Here is a 21,835-nt window from a genome sequence, read left to right on the forward strand (position 1 = left end):
CACTAATTAAGTAAGTTACTGACAACTCACTTAATTAATATCTAGCTCCAAGAGTAGTACCACTCAACTTCATTGTCATGTCGAACTAAGTCCACCTGCAGGGTTTAACATGGTAATCCTTATGAGCTCCTCTTGGGGACATTCTCAACCTAGATAATTAGAACACAGATTCCTTCTATAATCAACAATACACACTATAAGTAATATCATTTCCCAACTTATCGGGCATATTGATTTATCGAGCTAAACCTCACCCTTTGATAAGTCAAAGAAATAAACATTAAATATATGTGTTTGTTATTATATTAGGATTAAGAGCACTCACTTCCATAATAACTAAGGTCTAGTTCTTTTATTAAGTTAGTACAAAAAGAACTTACCTAAAATGGTCCTACTCAATACACTTAGAGTGTACCAGTGTAATTTATTAATCAAGATAAACTAATACTTAATTACACTACGACTATTCTGATGGTTTGTTCATTTCCATCTTAGTCGTGAGCAACTGTTTATAATTTATAGAGAACCGACAACATGATCTTCTGAGTGTGACACCACACTCCATGTTATCTACTATATAAATTAATTGAATAATTATATTTAACAAATAAATGTAGATATTGACTAATGTGATTCTTTTATTTCAACAAATAAATGTTTACAAAAGTTAAGCTTTTAGTATACACTCCAACACGGGGTTCCTCCAGTCATCCAAGGAGCCACCATTGTCGTGAAGGTCTATCCTCACAGCTGATCCAGTTCGGAGCATCTCTATTCACCTAAGGTGCATATGCTCACTTGATGCACCTTAAACTATCTGAGACACCTAGAATGAATTTTTCTAAACATGTGTTAGCTTAAAAACAATATGTCTATACAACACATAGTTAGAAAGATAGATGCATCAAAACTCAAAAGTATATGTGACTCAAATCTTGTCTAGGATCTAGTCTGATCTCAACTTAGATTTCAATTTGGTTCTAAGTTGGATCAACACCTAAGTCATCTCAAAGGTTGGTAAGACTAATACACGAAACAATCATTTTGATGAAGGAGTGCAGTTCATTGATCTAGAATAAATTACCTCTAAAACTCAAAGATTCAGATAGTCAATTCCCTGCATGATTAGTAAGACTAACATTAACAAAGCAATTTGGGATCTTGGCACTAGCATAAACCTCATCCCCTTCTCGATCTACAAGAAACTAGAGTTAGGTGATTTGAAGCTAACGACAATGACTTTACAGCTTACAGACCATTATGTTAGATACCATTAGATATTCTAGAGGCTGTTGCTGTAAAAGTAATTGATTTTGTGATTCCTATTAACTTTGTAATGCTAGATATGGGTAAGGATATTCAAATCCTTATTATTTTAGAGAGACCTTTCTTATCCATAGTCAGAGCTATGATTGAAATAAAAAAAATCATAAATTCTCCTTGGTGATCAAAGAAAAGATTGAATTTGATTTATCTAAGACCACTAATCAATTGCGTGTTATAAATGTACATTATAAGGTTGATTTCTTGTAGAAGGTGAAGAAAGAAGACCATTTACACATTCTCAAGATGATCCATTGGAACCAAGAGACCATGGAGGGTGACCAAAAGAAAAGAGTGGCAAGCACATCATTCTAGCATGAGCGAGGATGAAGACCAAGCTTCCAGACAAAGTTGTTGATAGAGGAGGAAAACATGAATCCCACAAAGCCAAAAGCTTCAAGTTAAAGATGAAGGAGGTGAAGCCTATGATATAAAATAAACACTTTTTAAGGAGATAACCATTTTTTTGTCTTTTTTTTAAAAAAATTTCCTTTTGATTCTTTTTTCCCTTGCTAGTTGATTTTTCTTGATTTAGGGACAAGGAGATCCACAACTAGCCTATGGTAGTTGCCAAGGGGGTGGAGGAAGTCCAGAATGAACCACAAGCAGCTCGTGGTTCTGAAGGGATGTTCTTTTGATCCTTAAAAAAAGGATGTAACATTCCACGTCGAGCCATGGAGGCTACCATGACCATGGTGGCTCGAGCAATAGCAAGGGTGGATTTCTAGAACGTGTCATGGGTAACCTGGGGTTCATCCCATGGCCATTTCGCAACTATGGAGAAGATTTTTAACCCCCCCCCCCCCCTCCCCCCCCCTCTTCTTCACACACTGAGCATTCCTCCCTCTCAAACCCTAATGCTCTATTTACTTGGGAGAGTGGAAAGCAAAACTAAGGAGAAGTTTCTGCATTAAAAAAGTTTTCATCGTTTACTTCATTAAAATTTTAAGAGGGAAGAGAAATACAATCTATCAATGGATAGTTTTAGAGTCCAAATCAATCACCTTAAAAATGGACGAAAAGTAACGGATGGAAAAAATGACGTATATACTTCTTTCATTCACTAAATTATGCCATATACAAAAAAATGATCTATGTAGCCTTTTTAACTCAAAAATTACGCCATATATCCAAAAATGATACAATGTATCCTTTTTCAGTTACAAAAATTACACCGCATGTATTCACCTTCCTCAATCAAGGTAAACAAACATATAAAGAAGAAGATTTCTTTCCCTTTCCATTCTCTTTCTATATCCCTAGGTTTGTTTCATCCATCTATCATCCACTTCTTTAGGAAAACAGAGCATAAAACTCCTTCCTTTCCTCTCCAAACCCTAAAACCTTCTTTCCTTCCAATCTGTTCTTCTTCAATATCCAAGAGAATCATTCTCTTCCCCCTTCTAACCCCTTAAGTCTTCTGTAAGCAACCCTTGCTTTCCTCTCTTCCACCTCAAGAGAGCAAATCTCTCTCTCATTCAAGACCTAAATCTACTTCAAGTTTCCTTTGCTTTTTTCCTTGCGCAAATACAATGGCCTCGAGGCATCCACACAAAGAAAGATCAAGCTCGAGAGCAAAAGGGAAGGGCACATATGTCGGAAGGGGTAATGATTCCAATCCCTTCAGTATTGTTTTTCGCGATGATATGCTCATAGAACTTGATAAGCAAAAAATTGTTAATGTACTAGATATATGGATGACCATGTTCTCAATGCTATAGGACTTAGGGATGACATATACCCGATGTTAGAGCAAGTAGGTTGGTCCACATTCATGAAAATGAAATTTCCTACTTACATTAGACCTACCCTTGAATTTCTGAGTTATGTCGAGATTAATATCTTGAATGGGGAAGGATTTGACGCATGACACATCTCGTTCTGTTTAACATGGAACATAGACATGACATTGTGCAACTTAATTCTATTTTTTAGTTACTATGTGGTGGGGATAAGAGAGAACTTAATGATTTTCGACCTAATTATTTTTAGTTTGGCCTCACTAATAACCATAGTTTTGATACATCTAGGGCCAAAGCCTCTTACCTTTCAAACTCTTGTTTTCACTATCTCCAACAAGTTATGTCCCACACTATCTCTTATCACATAGATAGTGATGGTATAGTCTATCATAGTGGGTTGATGTTTTTGTGGGTCATGTTGCAATCACTAAAAAAAAAAAAAAATTTGATGAATTTTTTAAAAAATTTGTTGCAAAAATAATTTGCAACAAAATCTACGATGAAAAATATTCATCGCAGAAAATTCGTCCCTAAATATTTGCGACAAATTTTATTTTCATCGCAAAATTAGTTGGAAACACTATGAAATTTAGAAACGCAGATCTACGATGAATTTTTTTCGTTGTAGATTTTGCAATGAATTTTCAAATTTGTTACTAATATTTACTACAAAAGTAAGAATTTGTTGCAAAATTTACGACGAATTATATTTTCGTCGCAAAATTAGTTGGAACATCACAAAATTTATATACTCAGATCAGCAATGAATTTTAATTTTGGCAACAAATCTAGAATTTCATCACAAATTTTGCGATGAATTTCTAGATTTGTCGCAAAATCTAGGATAAATTTCCAGATTCTTCGTAGAATTTTGCAATGAGTTTCTAGATTTGTAGCAGAATCTGCAACAAACTTTAGATTCGTCATAGAATCTACAACAAACTTCAAGATTCATCACAGAATCTACGACGAACTTCCAGACTCGTCGTAAATTTTGCGACGAACGATGAATCTGGAAGTTCGTCGCAAAATCTAGCACTATTTTTTTATACATTACGGTTGATTAGCAACGAAAATTATTTCATCGCAAAATTTAACACAAATCAACGACGAATTTCCAGATTCGTTGTAAAATCTGTGACAAATTTAAAAAGTAGTCAGAATTAATTAATTTCTGTATGTATTCTGTTAATATAAAAATATATGCATCAAATTCACACACATCGTATATAACACATCATATCTAACAAAATAAAACTATAAGTTAAATTAAATCATAATTCATACATCAAATCCAAATATCACAAAATATCCATACAATCCAAACAACATAAGAAGTTCTAAACCATCCATATATCTAACAAATATCTAAACATCACTAAATCTTCTCCATCTTCTTCCAATATCATTTTTTTCCCACGTCAAAATAAAAATATAAACAATATCAATGATTACAAGAAATAAATTACTATATATATAAACAAAAAAAAAAAAAAATTTTTACTTACTCGGACATTGATTTTCAGTGGGAGCTCCATTCCCTCCATTCTCATATCTTCCAGGCTACACACTTCCTTCAACAATGATTTTAGTGGTATGCCTTCCGCACAACATCATCACCGGATATCCCTCGCTAGGGGCAATCCCTCTTGCGCTTCAAACTCCTTCCTTGCCAGGGCTAGCCATAGGTTCATGCGGTCGGCCAATGCCAGTCGTCGCCGGCCAAGTATCGGGAGACTCGTCGGAGTTGGAAGAGAGAGGTGAAGACCTTACCTTGTCAAAATCATCACGATGAAATCTCCTACACACGCCGCCACCTCCAAGAAAAATTAGGACAAAAGGGAAAATGGATCGCATGGATTAAAAACTTAGGTTTTTTGCAACGAAAGTAAATTCGTTGTAAATCTGTGACAAATCCAAAAATTCATCACAGAATCTGTGACGAATATCAAAATTTGTTGTAGATTTGTGATAAATTTTGAAATTCATTGCAAATTTTGCGATGAATTTTAAAATTCATCGCAGATTTAGTATTTTTTTGTTTATAAATTTAAACTTTTTGAGGTCAGTTAAGGTACCTAGAGAGTTCGAAATGAGATGAAACAAGTTTCTATGAGTTTTTATAAATCCACTAATTCTATAAATGTCCTCAACCACTAATTTTACCCAACCGATAATTTTTTTACCACGAAGGTATCCAAAAAATGTTATTCACCTTCATAAAATCAATTATCTCAATATATTAGGTAAAATATTCATTTGAGAGTATTTTTATAATCAATAGATTTATAGGAATTGGTTTCATGTTATTCTGAGATCTCTAAGTACCTCAACCGGCTTCGAAAAATGTATTGTTTTAAAAAAAAATTTACAATCTGCGATGAATTTCAAAATTCATCGTAGAACCTATGACGAATATCAAAATTTGTTGCAGATCTGCGACAAATTTTGAAATTCGTTGCAGATTTTGCGATAAATTTTAAAATTTGTTGCAGATTTGACATTTTTTTATTTATAGATTTGAATTTTTCGAGGCCAGTTGAGGTACTTAGAGAGCTCGGAATGAGATGAAACCAATTTATATGGGTTCCTATAAATCCACTGATTTTATAAATGCCCTCAGCCACTAATTTTACCTAACCAGTGATTTTTTTACCGTGAAGGTGTCCAACAAATTTTATTCGCCTTCATAAAATCAATGATCTCAATATATTACGTAAAATATACATTTGAGGGTTTTTTATGATCAGGAGATTTATAGGAACGAAACTGATTTCATGTCATTTCGACATCTCTGGATACTCGACCATCTTCAAATATTTCAAAATAAGTGTGACTTGTTAAACTACAACTTCTTATAGAAATTTATCTAAGTCTTACATGCACGTAATTAATTTAGCAAATTAAGAAAAAAATATAGGTGGTCAAATTATTTTTATGAGCATTTTTATGATCAAGGGATTTATAGAAACCCATAAAAATTTATTTTATATTTTTCTGAGCTCTCTATGTATCTAGCTTTGAAAAGTTTATTTAAAAAAAGTATTTACAATCTGCGACGAATTTTGAAATTCGTCGTAGATTTGATATTTTTTATTTATAAATTTAAACTTCCCAAGGTCGGTTGAGGTACCTAAAGAGTTCGGAATGAAATGAAATCAATTTCTATGAGTTCATATAAATCCATTGATTTTATAAATGGCAATTTACCAAACAATGTACCTAAATTTCTGAATTCACCAAACAACGTACCTAAATTTATGAATTTATCAAAAAGCGTATGCTACTTTGGTATCTACTATAGGGCACACCTTTTGAAGTGCACTTCCTATTTTACACTCCTGATAATATGACTTTTTCTACCATTTTTTTTCTTCACTTTTTTTCTCTGTCTTCACTTTTTTTTTTTCCGACATGCAGAACATATGAATAACATTATATAAGATTTAGTCAACTTTTTTAATAACATTTTAATACATTTGAAGAAGCCAAAATAAATACTGAACACCATATTTGAACTACTTACAATATCAGAAATCTATAGGAACTGAAATGAGTGCAATCAGAGCTCTCTAAGTCCATCAGTGAGTTTCGGTCAAAATCCAATGGACCTAGAGAGCTCTGATTGCACCTGATCTTATCCGAGCGTTGAGTCGACGGGCGCTGGGGACGTGACACTCTCCGCTATCTCCGACTGGTGGTGTAGATCTCCGACGAACCTGCAAAGAAGCCTCCGCTATCTTCGACGGAACTGAAATGGGTGCAATCAGAACTCTTTAGGTCCATCAGTGGGTTTGACCGAACATGAGCCTGATATGAAACATATCAGGCCCAACATGAGCTTTTTTGACGATTCTTTCATTTTACATGTTAACGTCTATAAAAAGCTGAAATAAATAATAGGCACCACATTTGAACTCATTGTAACATTATAAATCCATATAAATTAAAATGGGTGCAATCGGAGTTCTCTAGGTCCATCAGTGGATTTTGACCGAAACCCACTGATGGACCTAGAAAGCTCTGATTGCACTCATTTCAGTTCCTATGAATTTCTGATATTGCAAGGAGTTCAAATATGGTGCCCAGTATTTATTTTGACTTCTTCAAATGGATTAAAATATTATTAAAAAATTGACTAAATCTTATATAATCTTATTCATATGTTCTGCATGTCGGAAAAAAAGAGGAGAGAGAAAAATAGTGGAGAAAAAAATGATAGAAAAAGTCAGATTATCATGAGGGTAAAATAGGAAGTGGACTTCAAAAGGTGCGCTCTTTTGTAAATACCAAAGTAGCATACGTTTTTTTGGTAAATTCAAAAAATTAGGTATGTTGTTTGGTAAATTGTCGTTTTATAAATGTCTTCAACCACTAATTTTACCCAACCGATGATTTTTTTTATCACGAAGGTGTCCGAAAAATATTATTTACCTTTATAAAATTAATAATTTCAACATATTGGGTAAAATATATATTTTAGAACATTTTTATGATCAGGGGATTTATAGGAACTGGTTTATGTTATTCCGAGCTCTCTAGGTATCTCAACCGGCTTCGTAAAGTTTATTTTAAAAAATGTATTTATAATTTGCTGTGAATTTTGAAATTCATCGCAGATTCTACCATGAATTTCAAAATTCATCATTTGACATTTATTTTATTTATAAATTTAAACTTTTCAAGGTCAGTTGAGGTATCTAGAGAGTTTTGGAATAAGATGAAACTAGTTCTTATGAGTTTTTATAAATCCACTGATTGTATAAATGTCCTCAACCACTAATTTTACCCAATCAGTATTTTTTTACTCCAAAGGTGTCCGAAAAATATTACTTTCTTTTGTAAAATCAATGATTTCAATATATTGAGTAAAATATACATTTGAGGGTATTTTTATGATCATGAGATTTATAGAAACCCATAGGAACTGGTTTCATATCATTCTAAACTCTCTAAGTATCTCAATTGGCTTCGGAAAGTTTATTTTTATATAAAAAATATTTACAATTTGCAACAAATTTTGAAATTCATCGCAGAATGCGACGAATACCAAAATTTGTTGCAGTCTTGCAGATTCTGCGACGAATTTCAAAATTCGTCGTAGATTTGGCATTTATTTTATTTATAAATTTAAACTTTTCGAACTGGTTGAAGTATCTAGAGAGCTCGTAATGAGATGAAACCAGTTCCTATGGATTTCTATAAATCTACTGATTATATAAATGTCCTTAACCACTAATTTTACCCAACCGGTGATTTTTTTTACCGTGAAGACGTCCAAAAAATATTATTCACCTTCATAAAACCAATGATCTCAATATATTAGGTAAAATATACAATTGAGGGCATTTTTATGATCAAGGGATTTATAAGAACTCATAAGAACTAATTTCATGTCATTCTGAGATCTCTAGGTACCTCAACAGGCTACGAAAAGTTTATTGCATTTTAAAAAAATAATATTTACAATCTGTGATGAATTTTGAAATTCATCACAAATTCTGCGATGAATATCAAATTTTTTTGCAGATCTGCGATGAATTTTGAAATCCGTTGTAGATTCTACGACAAATTTCAAAATTCAATGCAGATTTGACATTATTTTTTATTTATAAATTTGAACTTTCCGAGGCCGGTTGAGGTACCTAGAGAGCTCAAAATGAGATAAAACCAGTTCCTATGGGTTCCTATAAATCCACTAATTTTATAATATCCTCAACCACTAATTTTACCCAATCGAGGATTTTTTTACAAGATGCCGAAAAATATTATTCACCTTCATAAAATCACTAATCTCAATATATTAGGCAATATATATATTTGAGGACATTTTTATGATCAGGGGATTTATATGAACCCATATGAACTGGTTTCATGTCATTCCAAGATCTCTAGGTATGTCAACTGGCTTCGGAAATTTATTATTTTTAAAAAATAATATTTAAAATCTGTGACGAATTTTGAAATTCGTTACAGATTTGAAATTTATTTTATTTTTAAATTAACTTTTCGAGACCATATGAGGTACCTAAAGAGCTCGGAATGAGATGAAACTAGTTTCCATGAGTTCCTATAAATCCACTGATTCTAAAATGTCCTCAACCACTAATTTTACTCAATCAGTGTTTTTTTTTCCGCAAAGATGAATGAAAAATGTAATTTGTCTTCATAAAATCATTGATCTCAATATATTGGATAAAATATACATTTGAGGGCATTTTTATAATCAGGGGATTTTTAACATATATGCTCCTCAAGTAGGATTAGATGAAACTACCAAATCAAAGTTTTAGGACGACATAGATGAAATATACAAAATATTCCATCAAATAAAATGATTTTAATAGGAGATGATCTAAATGAGCATGTCAGAGTGAAAAATGCGGAATATGAGACAACACATGAGAGTTTGGATTTGGAACGAGAGATGATCTAAATGTATGTTGAGATTGTAATTGCTTGAGCAAGTATATCACTCTGCAAGATTCATGAAATGAAGATGACTAGTCTTGTCATCTTACTTGTATTAGATCAACATCATGTCATTGGCTTAGGATTTTACTAATCTGGACAACAAATCAGGATGATGCTATATATGTACACTGGACACCTTTTATCATATGCATATTAGTTAGTAAAGATTTTTTCATGGGCCTTGAAATTCTTTAGAATTTATTAATTTGTTAAATATAGTTGATATTAGTACAAATAAATTCTCAAATATTGGGATTTAACACTTTGATGCGGATGAAAACTTGCATTGATATACATACCTAAATAAAAATTTTCAGAGTCTCATATGATTTTTTACCCTTAAAGCTTGTTTTCTACTAGAGGAGGAAATGAAGAGATGGAAAAAAATTTCCTAGTTTTTCCATCTCTACATGGAGTCTCTCATTTTGAGTTGGTGTCCAAGTTCTGGTGCACAACAACTTCTACAGATAGCACTATGATGCCTGAAAAAAATATACTTTTCTCAGTAAAATTGTAGTGTGAGTTTCCTGTCCAAAACACAGATTATTACTGTTTTAATTTCCTTAATTTGGCCCACTTGTGGATCTTGGAGAGCTAGTACCATGAATGCTATATTTCTACTGAACAACATTTTTTATAGTTTCTGTTAATTATTATTCTCTACGGAAGTCAGGTTCTTGTGAATTATGCAAGATCGTCCAAGGAAGCTGAAGAAGTATGGATCAGTCGAGGTCAAGCCATGCAAATATAGGATGATTTCATATTTTTTCAGTAATCATTCATCTCATAAAGTTTTGTTAGTTTGTTTAACAAACTAAAGTTTCAAGAAATTATCTAAAATGAGTGGAATCCATTGGGAAATGGAAGGAACTAATTGAAATTTGGTCAATCGGTGAAAAAAATTGGATAGAATGCCTTGACATTTGCTTAAATTAGCTACTTTAAAAAACTTGGCTGATCTAGCCATTCTTTTTGCTGATTCTTGCTTGAATCCTAGCGAATTGGGAGCAAAGAGTCTTTATCTTATCTTAAATTCAAAATCACATAGCCTCACTATTACTCAATTTATTGCTGATTCTTGCTTTAGTTTTCGGTTTCTAGCTAGGATGCTTGTTTCAATAAATATGCTCGGTCCAGTCTTAATCTTGTCCTTAATAGATCTATTTAGATTAATGAACTTGCAATTTAATTTTCTGCTTAATCTCAAGTCTCCTCCTCATTGTTCATCAATGCTTGCCTTGCCCTTATGGTAGTTTGACCATTGACATTGTGATGTGCCATGTAGCCTACTCACTTTGACCAAGTTACATTCCCATAATTGTTGGGCATCACTACAATCTAAACAAGTGTATGGAAATATAATATTAGACAATTTGCTATTCATGTGGATTTATTCACTTGATTGATGAGTCTTGTTTTATTAGATTTGAATTATTTTTTTAAAGTACAATAGATAGAGTTTATAATAATAATAGAAAATATTTGTTCCGAAGTTCGAATAGTAGTGAAATAAAGTTTGCTTTGACTTGTCAACAGAGCAAAGTGGACTTGACCAAACTCATTATTATTATTGCCATTAAAATATCTTTCTCGAATTAGAAAAATTCCTTCCCTGTCTATTGAAATTGGTATGCATCATGTATGGAGTTAATAAAAGCACGAGGCCTATCACCACCGACCACGTGTCTTTCTGCCTTAGTTCCGCGAGTTTTTATTCGCCGTTGGATTCCGTTGCTTCTCTTTCATCCACCGTCCACTCGAATCGTCTTCAAATTCGAGAATCTTCCACGAGTCGACGCCCCCGTAAAACCGTCGTCTTATCCCTTTGACAGCCCACTCGAACACACAGCGGAGGTCTCCCTGCGCCGCTGCGCTACCACCGGCCCGTTAGCCTTGGATTAGGGTTTGCGTCTTCTGGGTTCGTAGGCTTATTCGATCGTCCATGGCGACCTCGTCGGCGCAAATCCACGTCCTCGGCTCTTCCGGCGCCTTCCCTTCTTCTAAGTTGCCGTCATCTCGCTTTGCCGCTTCCAATTCTCTCTTCTTCGGCCTTCGCCGACCTAGCGGCGCTCGGATTGTTTCGGGACGCCGGAGCCATGGCTCCGGTTATAAGCCCCTGCGGGTGGCGTGCGAGAAGGTGGTCGGGATCGATCTCGGCACCACTAACTCCGCCGTTGCTGCCATGGAGGGAGGGAAGCCGACGATCGTGACCAACGCCGAGGGACAGCGAACCACGCCCTCGGTGGTGGCCTATACGAGGAACGGCGACAGGTTGGTGGGGCAAATTGCCAAACGGCAGGCCGTGGTCAACCCTGAGAATACATTCTTTTCGGTGAAGCGGTTCATCGGACGGAAGATGTCAGAAGTGGACGAGGAGTTGAAGCAAGTCTCTTATCGGGTTCTGAGAGACGAGAATGGAAATGTCAAGCTCGATTGCCCTGCCATCGGGAAACAGTTTGCTGCTGAAGAGATCTCAGCTCAGGTAATTCATTTTGTCTTGCTTTTGAGGGTCTATTTCGTTTAGTAGTATGTCGTGTGAGCTATTTAGTTTAAAGTTTTTTTATGAGAAGTTTGCTGGCTTGAGTTTCAGTCCACTGATATAACAGTGGCCGCAACTTGTTTCCCTTCCCTAATTGTTTAGTAGCTAGTGATTAAACTGACCATATTATTGAGAATCATTTTACTATAAAAAAATAATATAAAAACTGTCATGATGGCTTGTTGAATTGTTGGACCTTTGTTGCAAATATTTGTGGTTAAGTTAAATTCCATAACTAATGTTGTCACAGTTCTGATTGCTAAGCTTTGGCTTGGCTTCATTATTTTTGCCTTGATTTTGAAAACTTTTTTTTTCCTGTTCTTCAGGTTTTGAGAAAGCTCGTGGATGATGCTTCCAAGTTTTTGAATGATAAAGTTACGAAAGCGGTGGTAACTGTTCCTGCTTACTTCAATGATTCTCAAAGGACAGCTACAAAGGATGCTGGCCGTATTGCTGGTTTAGAAGTTCTTCGTATCATTAATGAGCCAACAGCTGCATCATTGGCATATGGGTTTGAAAAGAAAAATAATGAAACTATTCTGGTATTTGATTTGGGAGGTGGCACTTTCGATGTTTCAGGTAAACACGCTTACTGATGTTTATTTATTTTTGTAATTATCATATCTAACCAATTTCATTTTCAGATGTTATTTGAAATTTCAGATTACTGAGACCCTAGGGCATTTCAATCTTCCAGTTCAATATGGATATGTTGGTAGTTTGCACTTTATGTCTATGTTAAATAGTTCCAAGAACTATAGTGTTCATTATAACAGAAAAAAATAGAGTTCAGTAATATCTTTGGGATTTGAATTCTTCTTATGTTAAGAGGTAATTTTGAATGTACATTTATGCACAAGCATCTTGTGAGTCTCACATCCATTGATTTCAACTTTTGTAAAATTCAGATCAAACACATTATTCAGTAGTTTGAAATTTGTTCCATTTTCTAATAAATTTAAAGGCATAGAATGCCTTTGTTACATTATTGAGATGAATATGCTTTGAATGTTAAATATGGCAGTATTTTTGGTAATTCTTATTATGGTTGGCTGCAAAAATTTGCCTTTGATTGACTGGACCACACCTAATTGTATGTTGCGAGGGTTCGATAGTTGGAAATTTAGTTGTTAACCTATGAACAGAAACTCAAATCACAGAGCACTTAATACTCTATCCTCTATTTATCCACAGTTTCTTTGTTGACAAGCATATGACACTTAGTTGTATTGCATGATATTAATAGGAATAGATAGATGAAAAAAGGTTAAGAATTGATTTGGATGATTTAGCATGGCATGGGGCAGTAACAGTGTGTTCATACGTCTGAAACTATTTATTGAATAGACAATCTACCTTAGTTTTGTATAGGTTATGCTTCATGACATAAGGAGATCATGATAAAGGTTTTAAAAAAGCATACATGAAAGTAGCTTCTTGACAATCTACTTTGTAAGTGTTGCTATTCTATTCTAGTCTAAAATTTTTTGGTCATCACGGTCATTACCATTAGTATTTTTTCCCTTATTCACTGATTACTCACTTCTCACTCTCAGCTTATAATGTCATTGTTTAATCCTCTATCTTGCAGTTCTTGAGGTTGGAGATGGTGTTTTTGAAGTGCTCTCAACATCTGGGGACACACATCTCGGTGGTGATGACTTTGACAAGGTTGGTTTCTCAATATGTTAAACTTTGCATTTTAATATTTATACATGAAATGCATTTTCCTCTTAATGCTTGTGCTTCAATGCAGAACCTGGCACTGGCACTTGCCATTTTCTTGTTTAGTAGTTTAGTAGGTGAACTATATGTGCTTATTTGCAATTGATTTTGCTAACAAAGATATTTGAATATCTTGTAAATGCAGCTGTGATGTTTGTTTATGCCAACTGTTTTACCCATTCGTTGGGTTGGGGTTTGATCATTAATGTTAAGCACAGTTGTATTGTTTTCCTTCTGTACTATATGATGCTTGAGCTATAGGTTTTAAAGTTTCTACAATTGAATTATGTTTATTACCCATATGTTTCCTAATAATGACATTACTTGATAGTGCAAAGTTTAAAATTTTGAGCCGTATTGATATTTAGGTCTATAACGGTAATAATATCATTTTGATACTATATCATGTTATGCCGATACAATTCTGACTCTTATTTACTTTCAAATGTAAGTCTATGCCAATTTAAAAAATTATTTCCATTATTCTTTTTTAGAACAATAGGCTACTAATTATTATATGAATCTCGACCAACTTACTAATATCAAAAGTAGTGATATTGTGCATTAGATGGCAGCATCGGTTCCTATAGCATTCATGTGTGATCAACCCATGAATTTTTAAGATCTAAATGAAATAGCTCTCCTATGGCATTGACATTGATTTTCGACGTGTCCATCAATATTTCTTGATTCACTACTGGGAGGTGGACTTACACCATTGGAATTGAAACTAATATAGACAAATGATAAGGACATACATATGCCATTAAGCTATGAGATAATGGATCGCCATATGATCTATGAAAGCTATAATAAAAGGTTGAGAGTATGAGAAACTTTGAACATAATGCTGCTAAACTCTCCTGCATATCTCAATAAGGTATGAACTTCATTTCGTCTACCACCTTTTTATTGAGTTCGTTGCTATTGGCTCTTAATAGGTCTAGCACCATGATCATCATCCTTGGTTGCATGCAAGCAATGTTGCTCATGTGTCTAGGGCTCAAATGTTCGAGTCGAGTGAATATTTTCACCACCACCTAGTTCATCTTCACAATCATCGCTCTCATTAGTAGTTGCATTACTATCAACACTATTGTCATTCCAATCTTCTTGTCAGATTGTCGTATTAGAAGGAGACGATGTTTCATCGCTCTCATCAAGATCTTGCTCAACGATTCCATGGAGTGGAGTTTAACTGAATCCAGGTGGATGGCATTTGGATGCTGTCAGTGCTGTTAGAAGCCAGTGGATATGCTCATTAAATTATGTTATGATTGATAATCATGAACTCCACCTTGGTAAATGGATCCATAGGGTCTGTCAACTGTTATAAAGAGATATCAAGCTCTACATGACTAGTAGAAAATGGATGTCTGCCAACTTTACTGCATTAGGCCATAAAATATCATACATATTGTTCTTACTAAGTGCTAAAGCAATATTTATGTTGATCAGAGAGTTGTTGACTGGCTTGCTGCTGACTTTAAGAGAGATGAAGGAATTGATCTTTTGAAAGACAAACAAGCCCTTCAGAGGCTGACTGAAACAGCTGAAAAAGCTAAGATGGAATTGTCATCCTTGACTCAAACAAACATTAGGTTGGTCTATCTTGTCATTTTTTTATTTTATCTCGCTGTCTTGAGAGTTGATCTTTCTAATTTGATTGCACACTTAATCTTTTGCTAGTTTACCATTTATCACCGCCACTGCTGATGGTCCTAAGCATATAGAGACCACAATTACAAGGGCCAAATTTGAGGAACTTTGTTCAGATCTTCTGGACAGGTATGCCAAAACCTTATTTCTTGATATTCCCTGATCAGCAATGTGCCAGTTTGTGTTTCTTATGAGACAGGAAAGGACAAATCAAAATTCTGCTGAGTTTAGATATATCTTAGTTTTATTGTAACATGTCTGTTTCATTTTGGTTTTTACTTAGAATTTATTTAATCTTTGTTCTACTTGTATTGATTGTCATACCAGGCTTAGAACACCTGTTGACAATTCCTTGAAAGATGCAAAACTCTCATTTAAGGACATAGATGAGGTAATCCTTGTTGGTGGGTCAACCCGTATCCCAGCAGTACAGGAACTTGTGAAGAAGATGACTGGAAAGGATCCTAATGTCACTGTCAATCCTGATGAGGTTGTCGCTCTTGGTGCTGCAGTTCAGGTTTGGCTTCCAAAATCATTATTATTAATCATACAAATAGTTATTTTAAATATATTCTCTTATGTGTATTTTTCATTTTTAAATGTGACAAATTGGTGCCTGCGAGTCAAGTTTGTCCTTGAAACTTATAAGAGCCCTCCTAGCATGCAAAGGTTTATATTCACTATGACAGAACAATAAATACAAATAGAGAAATTCGATGCTTAAGATGAGTCAGTGGAGTATATATTTTTATATGCATCTGAGTTCATAACTAGTAAAATCTTTGGCTTAATGTTATGCGGAAGTTCTTTGCTGCTTCTGATATTATCGTTTACACTGTGCACACAAATTTGCACGAAACAATTTTGGAGCAACACTTGTCTTTTGTGGTGGGGTCATTAGCTTGCTTGTTATTGGCTTGTAGCTAAGACATTCAGCATTGACTTGAGGTGCATTTGCGAGCAGATTCCAATGCCTGAAGCACATGAATATTTTCTCATTATTGGCTTTTGCTCTTTTGTTTTCAGGCAGGAGTGCTGTCTGGCGATGTCAGTGACATTGTCCTCCTTGATGTCACACCACTATCTCTTGGTTTGGAAACGTTGGGCGGGGTGATGACAAAGATCATTCCGAGGAACACAACACTTCCGACATCCAAATCGGAAGTTTTTTCCACAGCAGCAGATGGTCAGACAAGCGTCGAGATAAATGTTCTTCAGGGAGAGAGAGAATTTGTGAGGGACAACAAATCACTTGGCAGTTTTCGTCTCGATGGAATCCCTCCAGCACCACGAGGAGTGCCACAGATTGAAGTCAAGTTCGACATTGATGCCAATGGAATGCTGTCTGTAACTGCTGTCGACAAGGGCACTGGAAAGAAACAAGACATCACCATCACTGGTGCTAGTACCTTGCCTAGCGATGAGGTGAGATTTTCATCTATTTTTTAATATTTGAGATTCTCTATTGATCAAGTAGAAACGATCCAAAGAATTTTGAGATCTCGTTTTCCAGTTTTAGTCAACTGTATTATATGAATTTATGCAGGTAGAAAGAATGGTGAAGGAAGCCGAGAAGTTCGCAAAAGAGGACAAGGAGAAGAGGGATGCCATCGACACCAAGAACCAGTCCGAATCTGTGATTTATCAGACAGAAAAGCAACTGAAGGAGCTTGGTGACAAGGTACCTGCTGCTGTCAAGGAGAAGGTCGAAGCCAAGCTTAAGGATCTCAAAGATGCAGTTGCAAGCGAATCGACTCAGGGCATGAAGGACACAATGGCTGCGTTGAACCAGGAGGTGATGCAGCTTGGCCAGTCACTGTATAACCAACCAGGTGCTGGTCCAACTCCTGGAGCTGATGGCGAGTCTGCAGGAACATCGCCCGAGGAGTCTGATAACGGTGATGTTATCGATGCCGATTTCACTGATAGCAAGTGAGCATGGTCAGGTGGGTAGGAGACAATTTTCACGAAAATCCTCAGCGATATAGGTGAGATCAACACTAAGAGCACACTAATGGGATAGGTGCCAACAGGTTTGTGAGCAAATTATATGCGTTAGGGATAAATATGAGGCTTATTTTCCTTCAAGAAAAATGTCGTGCGTTATCACATCTTTTTTATTTTGTAAGCTCAAATTATGAATTCTTAATGCTTTGAAAGCTAGATTCTTCCAGTTGCTGACTATTGACAAAAACTAATTCCCAAGGATGGATAATTTGGTTTGCTCAAGTTTCTTTTGTTAAAAATATTCTGGAGATAGGTGGGCTACATCAACTCAACTATTATCAGCAACACAAGAAATGCACTTGCAAACTTGAAACACACTGCAGAGGAATATCAACCTGGCTGCACACTACATAAGTCTATCTATATGCTATGGCCTAAGGGTGCTCAGGCTTGCTGTTGAAGTAAAATCAAACCACTGGTATAAGTGAGGGCTTGGGTTCTTGATTAGATTGCTGTTCTTTGCCAGATTCATCCGTTGCCAAATCTTGTGCGCCGAGGCAGAAGTACTGGTTCATCAGGCGAATATTTACAAGACTAGCTCTCGGTGTCACAGAATCTGCCGTTGCACTGCAATTTATTGTAGAACTTGAACCGGAGGCTCTATCATTGTCACTACCCAAACATACTCCTTTGTCTTTCTCTGTTGTAGATGATAATGATGATCGTGAAAATGAGCCTGGATCAGTATGCACGGCCGGTGCTAGATGAGGCATGGTTTGAAACACTCCTCGCATTAGACTCGCTGTGAGTTTCTTTTTAGTTGTGGAACTTGGCGTTGGAGCAGCACTTCTGACAGAAAGTGTTCGCTGCTTAATGATACCTGGTGCCGTCACCGAGAAGCGTTGTCGGAGGGGAGTTGGAGCATCTTCTTTGCCAACCAATTTCTTGAAAGATTCCAATGATTCATCATCTCCAAACTTATTTGGTGTCTCAGATGTCTTCTCCTTCCGACGAGGCCACCTGAGTAGAATCTTGAGATGCCTTGCTGCATTACTAATAGGATTTTGTTTCTTCTTATCGTAAAACCCATGGCTTTCGTCCAAGGCACTGATGTGGGTGGCCTCACTCTTACTAGCAGTGGAGCATGAGCTCAGCCTTCCGCTAGCCTCGGAAGCTTCGATCCCCGTGTATAAGAATATTTCGGCATCCGAAACCCTAAACGAAGTACCTGGACTACTTCCTGCGCATTGCATTTTTATGTGGGAAGCAATGGCTGACCTTGCCCTGTAGTCCTTCGACTTGGCAATTCCACCAGCAGAAATCAATTGTTTGATAAGCATCTCAGAAGATGTTGATCGTGGGTGCTGCCTGAGTATGTCTAAGGGTGTAATACCATCATTATCTCGAATATTAAGGTTGATAGATCGAATCTTCATCAGAAGTTCAACTAGGTTGGTGTGCACATTGCTAATGACAGCCATATGGAGGACAGTCCTTCCATCATTGTTCCTCTCATTGATGATCTTATCGATATTTACAATGGTTCCATCAACCAACTGCTTCATGAGATTCATTTGCCGATCAAGTCTTTTGAAACCGGGAGTGCAAAAGCCCGCCACTGCCATATGAAGGAAAGTATCACCGGCATTGTTTGTTAAAAGGGAGGACGATGGAGAAACCATAATTATGGCTTCTACAACCGATAAGTATCCTCGAAAAGCTGCCACATGCAAGGCTGTGCTTCCTCGGCAATCTCTAGAGTCAATGACCTCAAAACATACAAGTAGATCCTGGACTACCTGGATCATTAGATAATTACAAGTGTGAAATAGAGTTGACTAACCCAGAAACAAATATGCGATAAGAAATTTGCTAAAGAATGGCACGAGATTAGCAAGTGAAAGGCAAGATTCTAAAGAGCATTAGAGTTACTAGAGAAGTTAATATCCTTCATTCATCCTTAATATCCTTCAGCTTTTACCCCTTCTATCCTCCCAACTAAACAAGGTCCTAGGGAGTAAGGATGAACAATATCAAACCATAATATGCTCCCTACAATCCTTTCTTCATTCATCCTTGATATCAAGGTCGTAGGGAGGAAGGATGACCAATATCAAATCGTGGCATGCTCCCTACAATCCTTCTTCATTCATCCTTAATATCTTTCAGCTTCTAACCTCCCAACTAAACAAGGTCATAGGGAGGAAGGATGAACAATAGCAAACCGTGGTATGCTCCCTACAATCCTTCTTCATTCATCCTTAATATCTCTCAGCTTCTATCGTCCCAACTAAACAAGGTCGTAGGGAGGAAGGATGAACAATATCAAACCGTGGCATGCTCCCTACAATCCTTGCTTCGATGCAACAAACAACCTAAAGAAAGCAGCAACATGTGGATCGACCGCAATTACGACCATCACAAGTGGATAAAAGAAACCCTTTTTTGTCATGCAACTTAGTAGTGAAATTGCTAAGTTATCTTCAAGCAAAAAACACTAATGCAAACAATGAATCAAGATCAAAACCTATTTGTCAGAATCAATACTGTGTTCTTCAAAGTAGAAGCATTTCTCACCTCGACCTGTCCTCTTCCGGCAGCAGAGTGCAAGATGGTCGATCCTTGAGTATCTCTGTAAGCCAATACATCTGAGCAATCGGCAAGAAGTTCCTTCAAGAACTCCAAGTTTCCTCCTCTGGCAGCAGAATGCAGAGCCCTGTTCACCATCTCCCACCTAAAGCCAGAATCAAATCCTCCACCACCACCACCAGTGTCGCCGCCGCCGCCGCCAATGGAAGATTTAGGTGACACTGCAAAATCAAACAGCAGCCTACAAACCTCTGAATTCTTGCTCCTCGCCGCAGCATAAAAGATATCAGTGACACCATACTCTCCTTCACCAAACACCACCAAGGGGTCTCTCTCAAGCAGCTCCCTCACAAAGCTCACGTCGCCAGCAGAGGCCGCCGTGTAGAGTAGCCACCCGCCGTACCCGGCCCGGACCAGTGAGTTCTTCTTGTTCTTCCTGTCGCACTCATGAAAGAGATTCCGAGCCACGAAAGATCGGTTTTTGGCCACGTCGGCGAACTGCGCGTCGTCGTCCCACACCGTCTCCAGCCGCCGGATTCGGCGAAGCGACGAGAGCTTGATGAGGAGATTGGCGTCGAGGTGAAGCAGCTGCCGGACGAGGTCGTAGTGACCATTGGCCGCTGCCCAATCGATCGGAGAGGCATACCACCACTGGTCGCCTGTGCTCTCCCACCGGAGCGGGAAGTAGGGTTCCGGCATTTACCTGAATCAAAAGAAGCCAAATCTCATCCAAGCATCAAAAACCCTAGTTTCACACGCGAACAGACGAACTTTCACAAGAAATCGCCAAAATCGGTACTCGCATCAAACAAAGAACAAACAAAACCAGCCTAAACCGCGCATATCCAATCTGAAAGAACCCTAATAATCCCCAAACAGTTGAGCTCCTATTCTGGAGATTATCTCGCTGCAAAAAGATGCAAGAACCAACAAAAAAAAAATGGAAATCTAGAAAAGTAAACTTACACTAGAAGCGACGCCCAGATCAAAGAGGAGAAATGAAGTGGAAATCCATCTTCTTTCAGATCAACAGTTCAAGAACTACCAGAGGACACGATTATATAGATGGTACTCGTGGCGAAGAACCCAGAGCTCGCTCTGCCACCAAAAGAGACCAAAGAAAAAAAAGTGGTGAAGAGCTTTTGAGTGGGAGCAGCGAAGATAATGATGGCGACTGGCAGCTTGCCTCCATCTCCATATACGTATCCGATCAGATCAGATCAGATCATTCCCCAAAAGAGACCTGAACTGGAAGAACGTTCCAGCTCTTCTCGTTTGGACACTTTGCAGAGTGAAAGCTGAAGGGTAATTATGAAAAATAGCCACTCGGGTTTAGGGTAATTCTTGATTTAACTCGAGTTTAGTGCGGTGTTCCATGTTTGTGAACAAAGAATCAAGCGTTCGTGAACAAGTTTGATGTTCGACTTAATACGAGCTTGTTTATATTAGTTCAATATACATAAGATTAATTAAATAAATAAGCTTGAACAACTCGTTAAACTAAATAAACAAGCTTGAACATATATGTGTTTAACTCGTTAACGTTCATGAACAATGTTCATAAATAATGTTCGTGAATAATATTCACGAACTATATTCATTAATAAAATTATTTCAATATGCTAAATAAATAAATAAATTTAAATTATCAAACTCAATAACCAATAAAACAACTAAAGTTTTCAAACAATCAAACAAGCTAAAATTGAGAGCTCGATAGCATCCAAAACAAACCAAGTTTGAACCAAACTCATGCCAAGCTCGAACCAAGCTTGAATTGAGAGCTCAATAACATCTAAACAAGTCAAGCTCAAGCCAAGCTTCAAACAAGCTCAAA

General features: G+C 36.6%; 2 protein-coding genes across 2 annotated transcripts; one reads left to right on the forward strand and one right to left on the reverse strand.

Annotated features, from left to right (window-relative positions):
- The first annotated feature begins 11,360 nt into the window (after positions 1-11,360).
- LOC121985433 (stromal 70 kDa heat shock-related protein, chloroplastic-like) lies at positions 11,361-17,635 on the forward strand. The gene is made up of 8 exons (XM_042538888.1): positions 11,361-12,021; positions 12,405-12,657; positions 13,670-13,749; positions 15,262-15,404; positions 15,493-15,591; positions 15,790-15,979; positions 16,489-16,887; positions 17,009-17,635. Exons 1-8 carry the CDS (start codon positions 11,482-11,484, stop codon positions 17,396-17,398), a joined length of 2,094 nt encoding a protein of 697 aa, XP_042394822.1. The 5' UTR covers positions 11,361-11,481; the 3' UTR covers positions 17,399-17,635.
- Positions 17,636-17,660: 25 nt separating this feature from the next.
- Positions 17,661-21,251, reverse strand: LOC121985434 (putative ankyrin repeat protein RF_0381). Its single transcript, XM_042538889.1, has 3 exons — positions 20,965-21,251; positions 19,987-20,701; positions 17,661-19,208 (listed from the first exon to the last, which is right to left on the reverse strand). The coding sequence occupies exons 2-3, from the start codon at positions 20,695-20,697 to the stop codon at positions 17,877-17,879; spliced, it is 2,043 nt and encodes a 680-aa protein (XP_042394823.1). The 5' UTR covers positions 20,698-20,701; positions 20,965-21,251; the 3' UTR covers positions 17,661-17,876.
- Positions 21,252-21,835: the final 584 nt, after the last annotated feature.

This window comes from Zingiber officinale, chromosome 5B, assembly GCF_018446385.1.
Source record: "Zingiber officinale cultivar Zhangliang chromosome 5B, Zo_v1.1, whole genome shotgun sequence".
NCBI lineage: Eukaryota > Viridiplantae > Streptophyta > Magnoliopsida > Zingiberales > Zingiberaceae > Zingiber > Zingiber officinale.

Coding starts and splice junctions, on each gene's coding strand:
- LOC121985433 (XM_042538888.1), top strand. CDS start 11,482: ATGGCGACCTCGTCGGCGCAAATCCACGTCCTCGGCTCTTCCGGCGCC. Junction 12,022..12,404: donor CTGAAGAGATCTCAGCTCAG/GTAATTCATTTT, acceptor CCTGTTCTTCAG/GTTTTGAGAAAGCTCGTGGA. Junction 15,592..15,789: donor TGTTCAGATCTTCTGGACAG/GTATGCCAAAAC, acceptor TTGTCATACCAG/GCTTAGAACACCTGTTGACA.
- LOC121985434 (XM_042538889.1), bottom strand. CDS start 20,697: ATGCCGGAACCCTACTTCCCGCTCCGGTGGGAGAGCACAGGCGACCAG. Junction 19,209..19,986: donor CCGGAAGAGGACAGGTCGAG/GTGAGAAATGCT, acceptor CTAATGATCCAG/GTAGTCCAGGATCTACTTGT.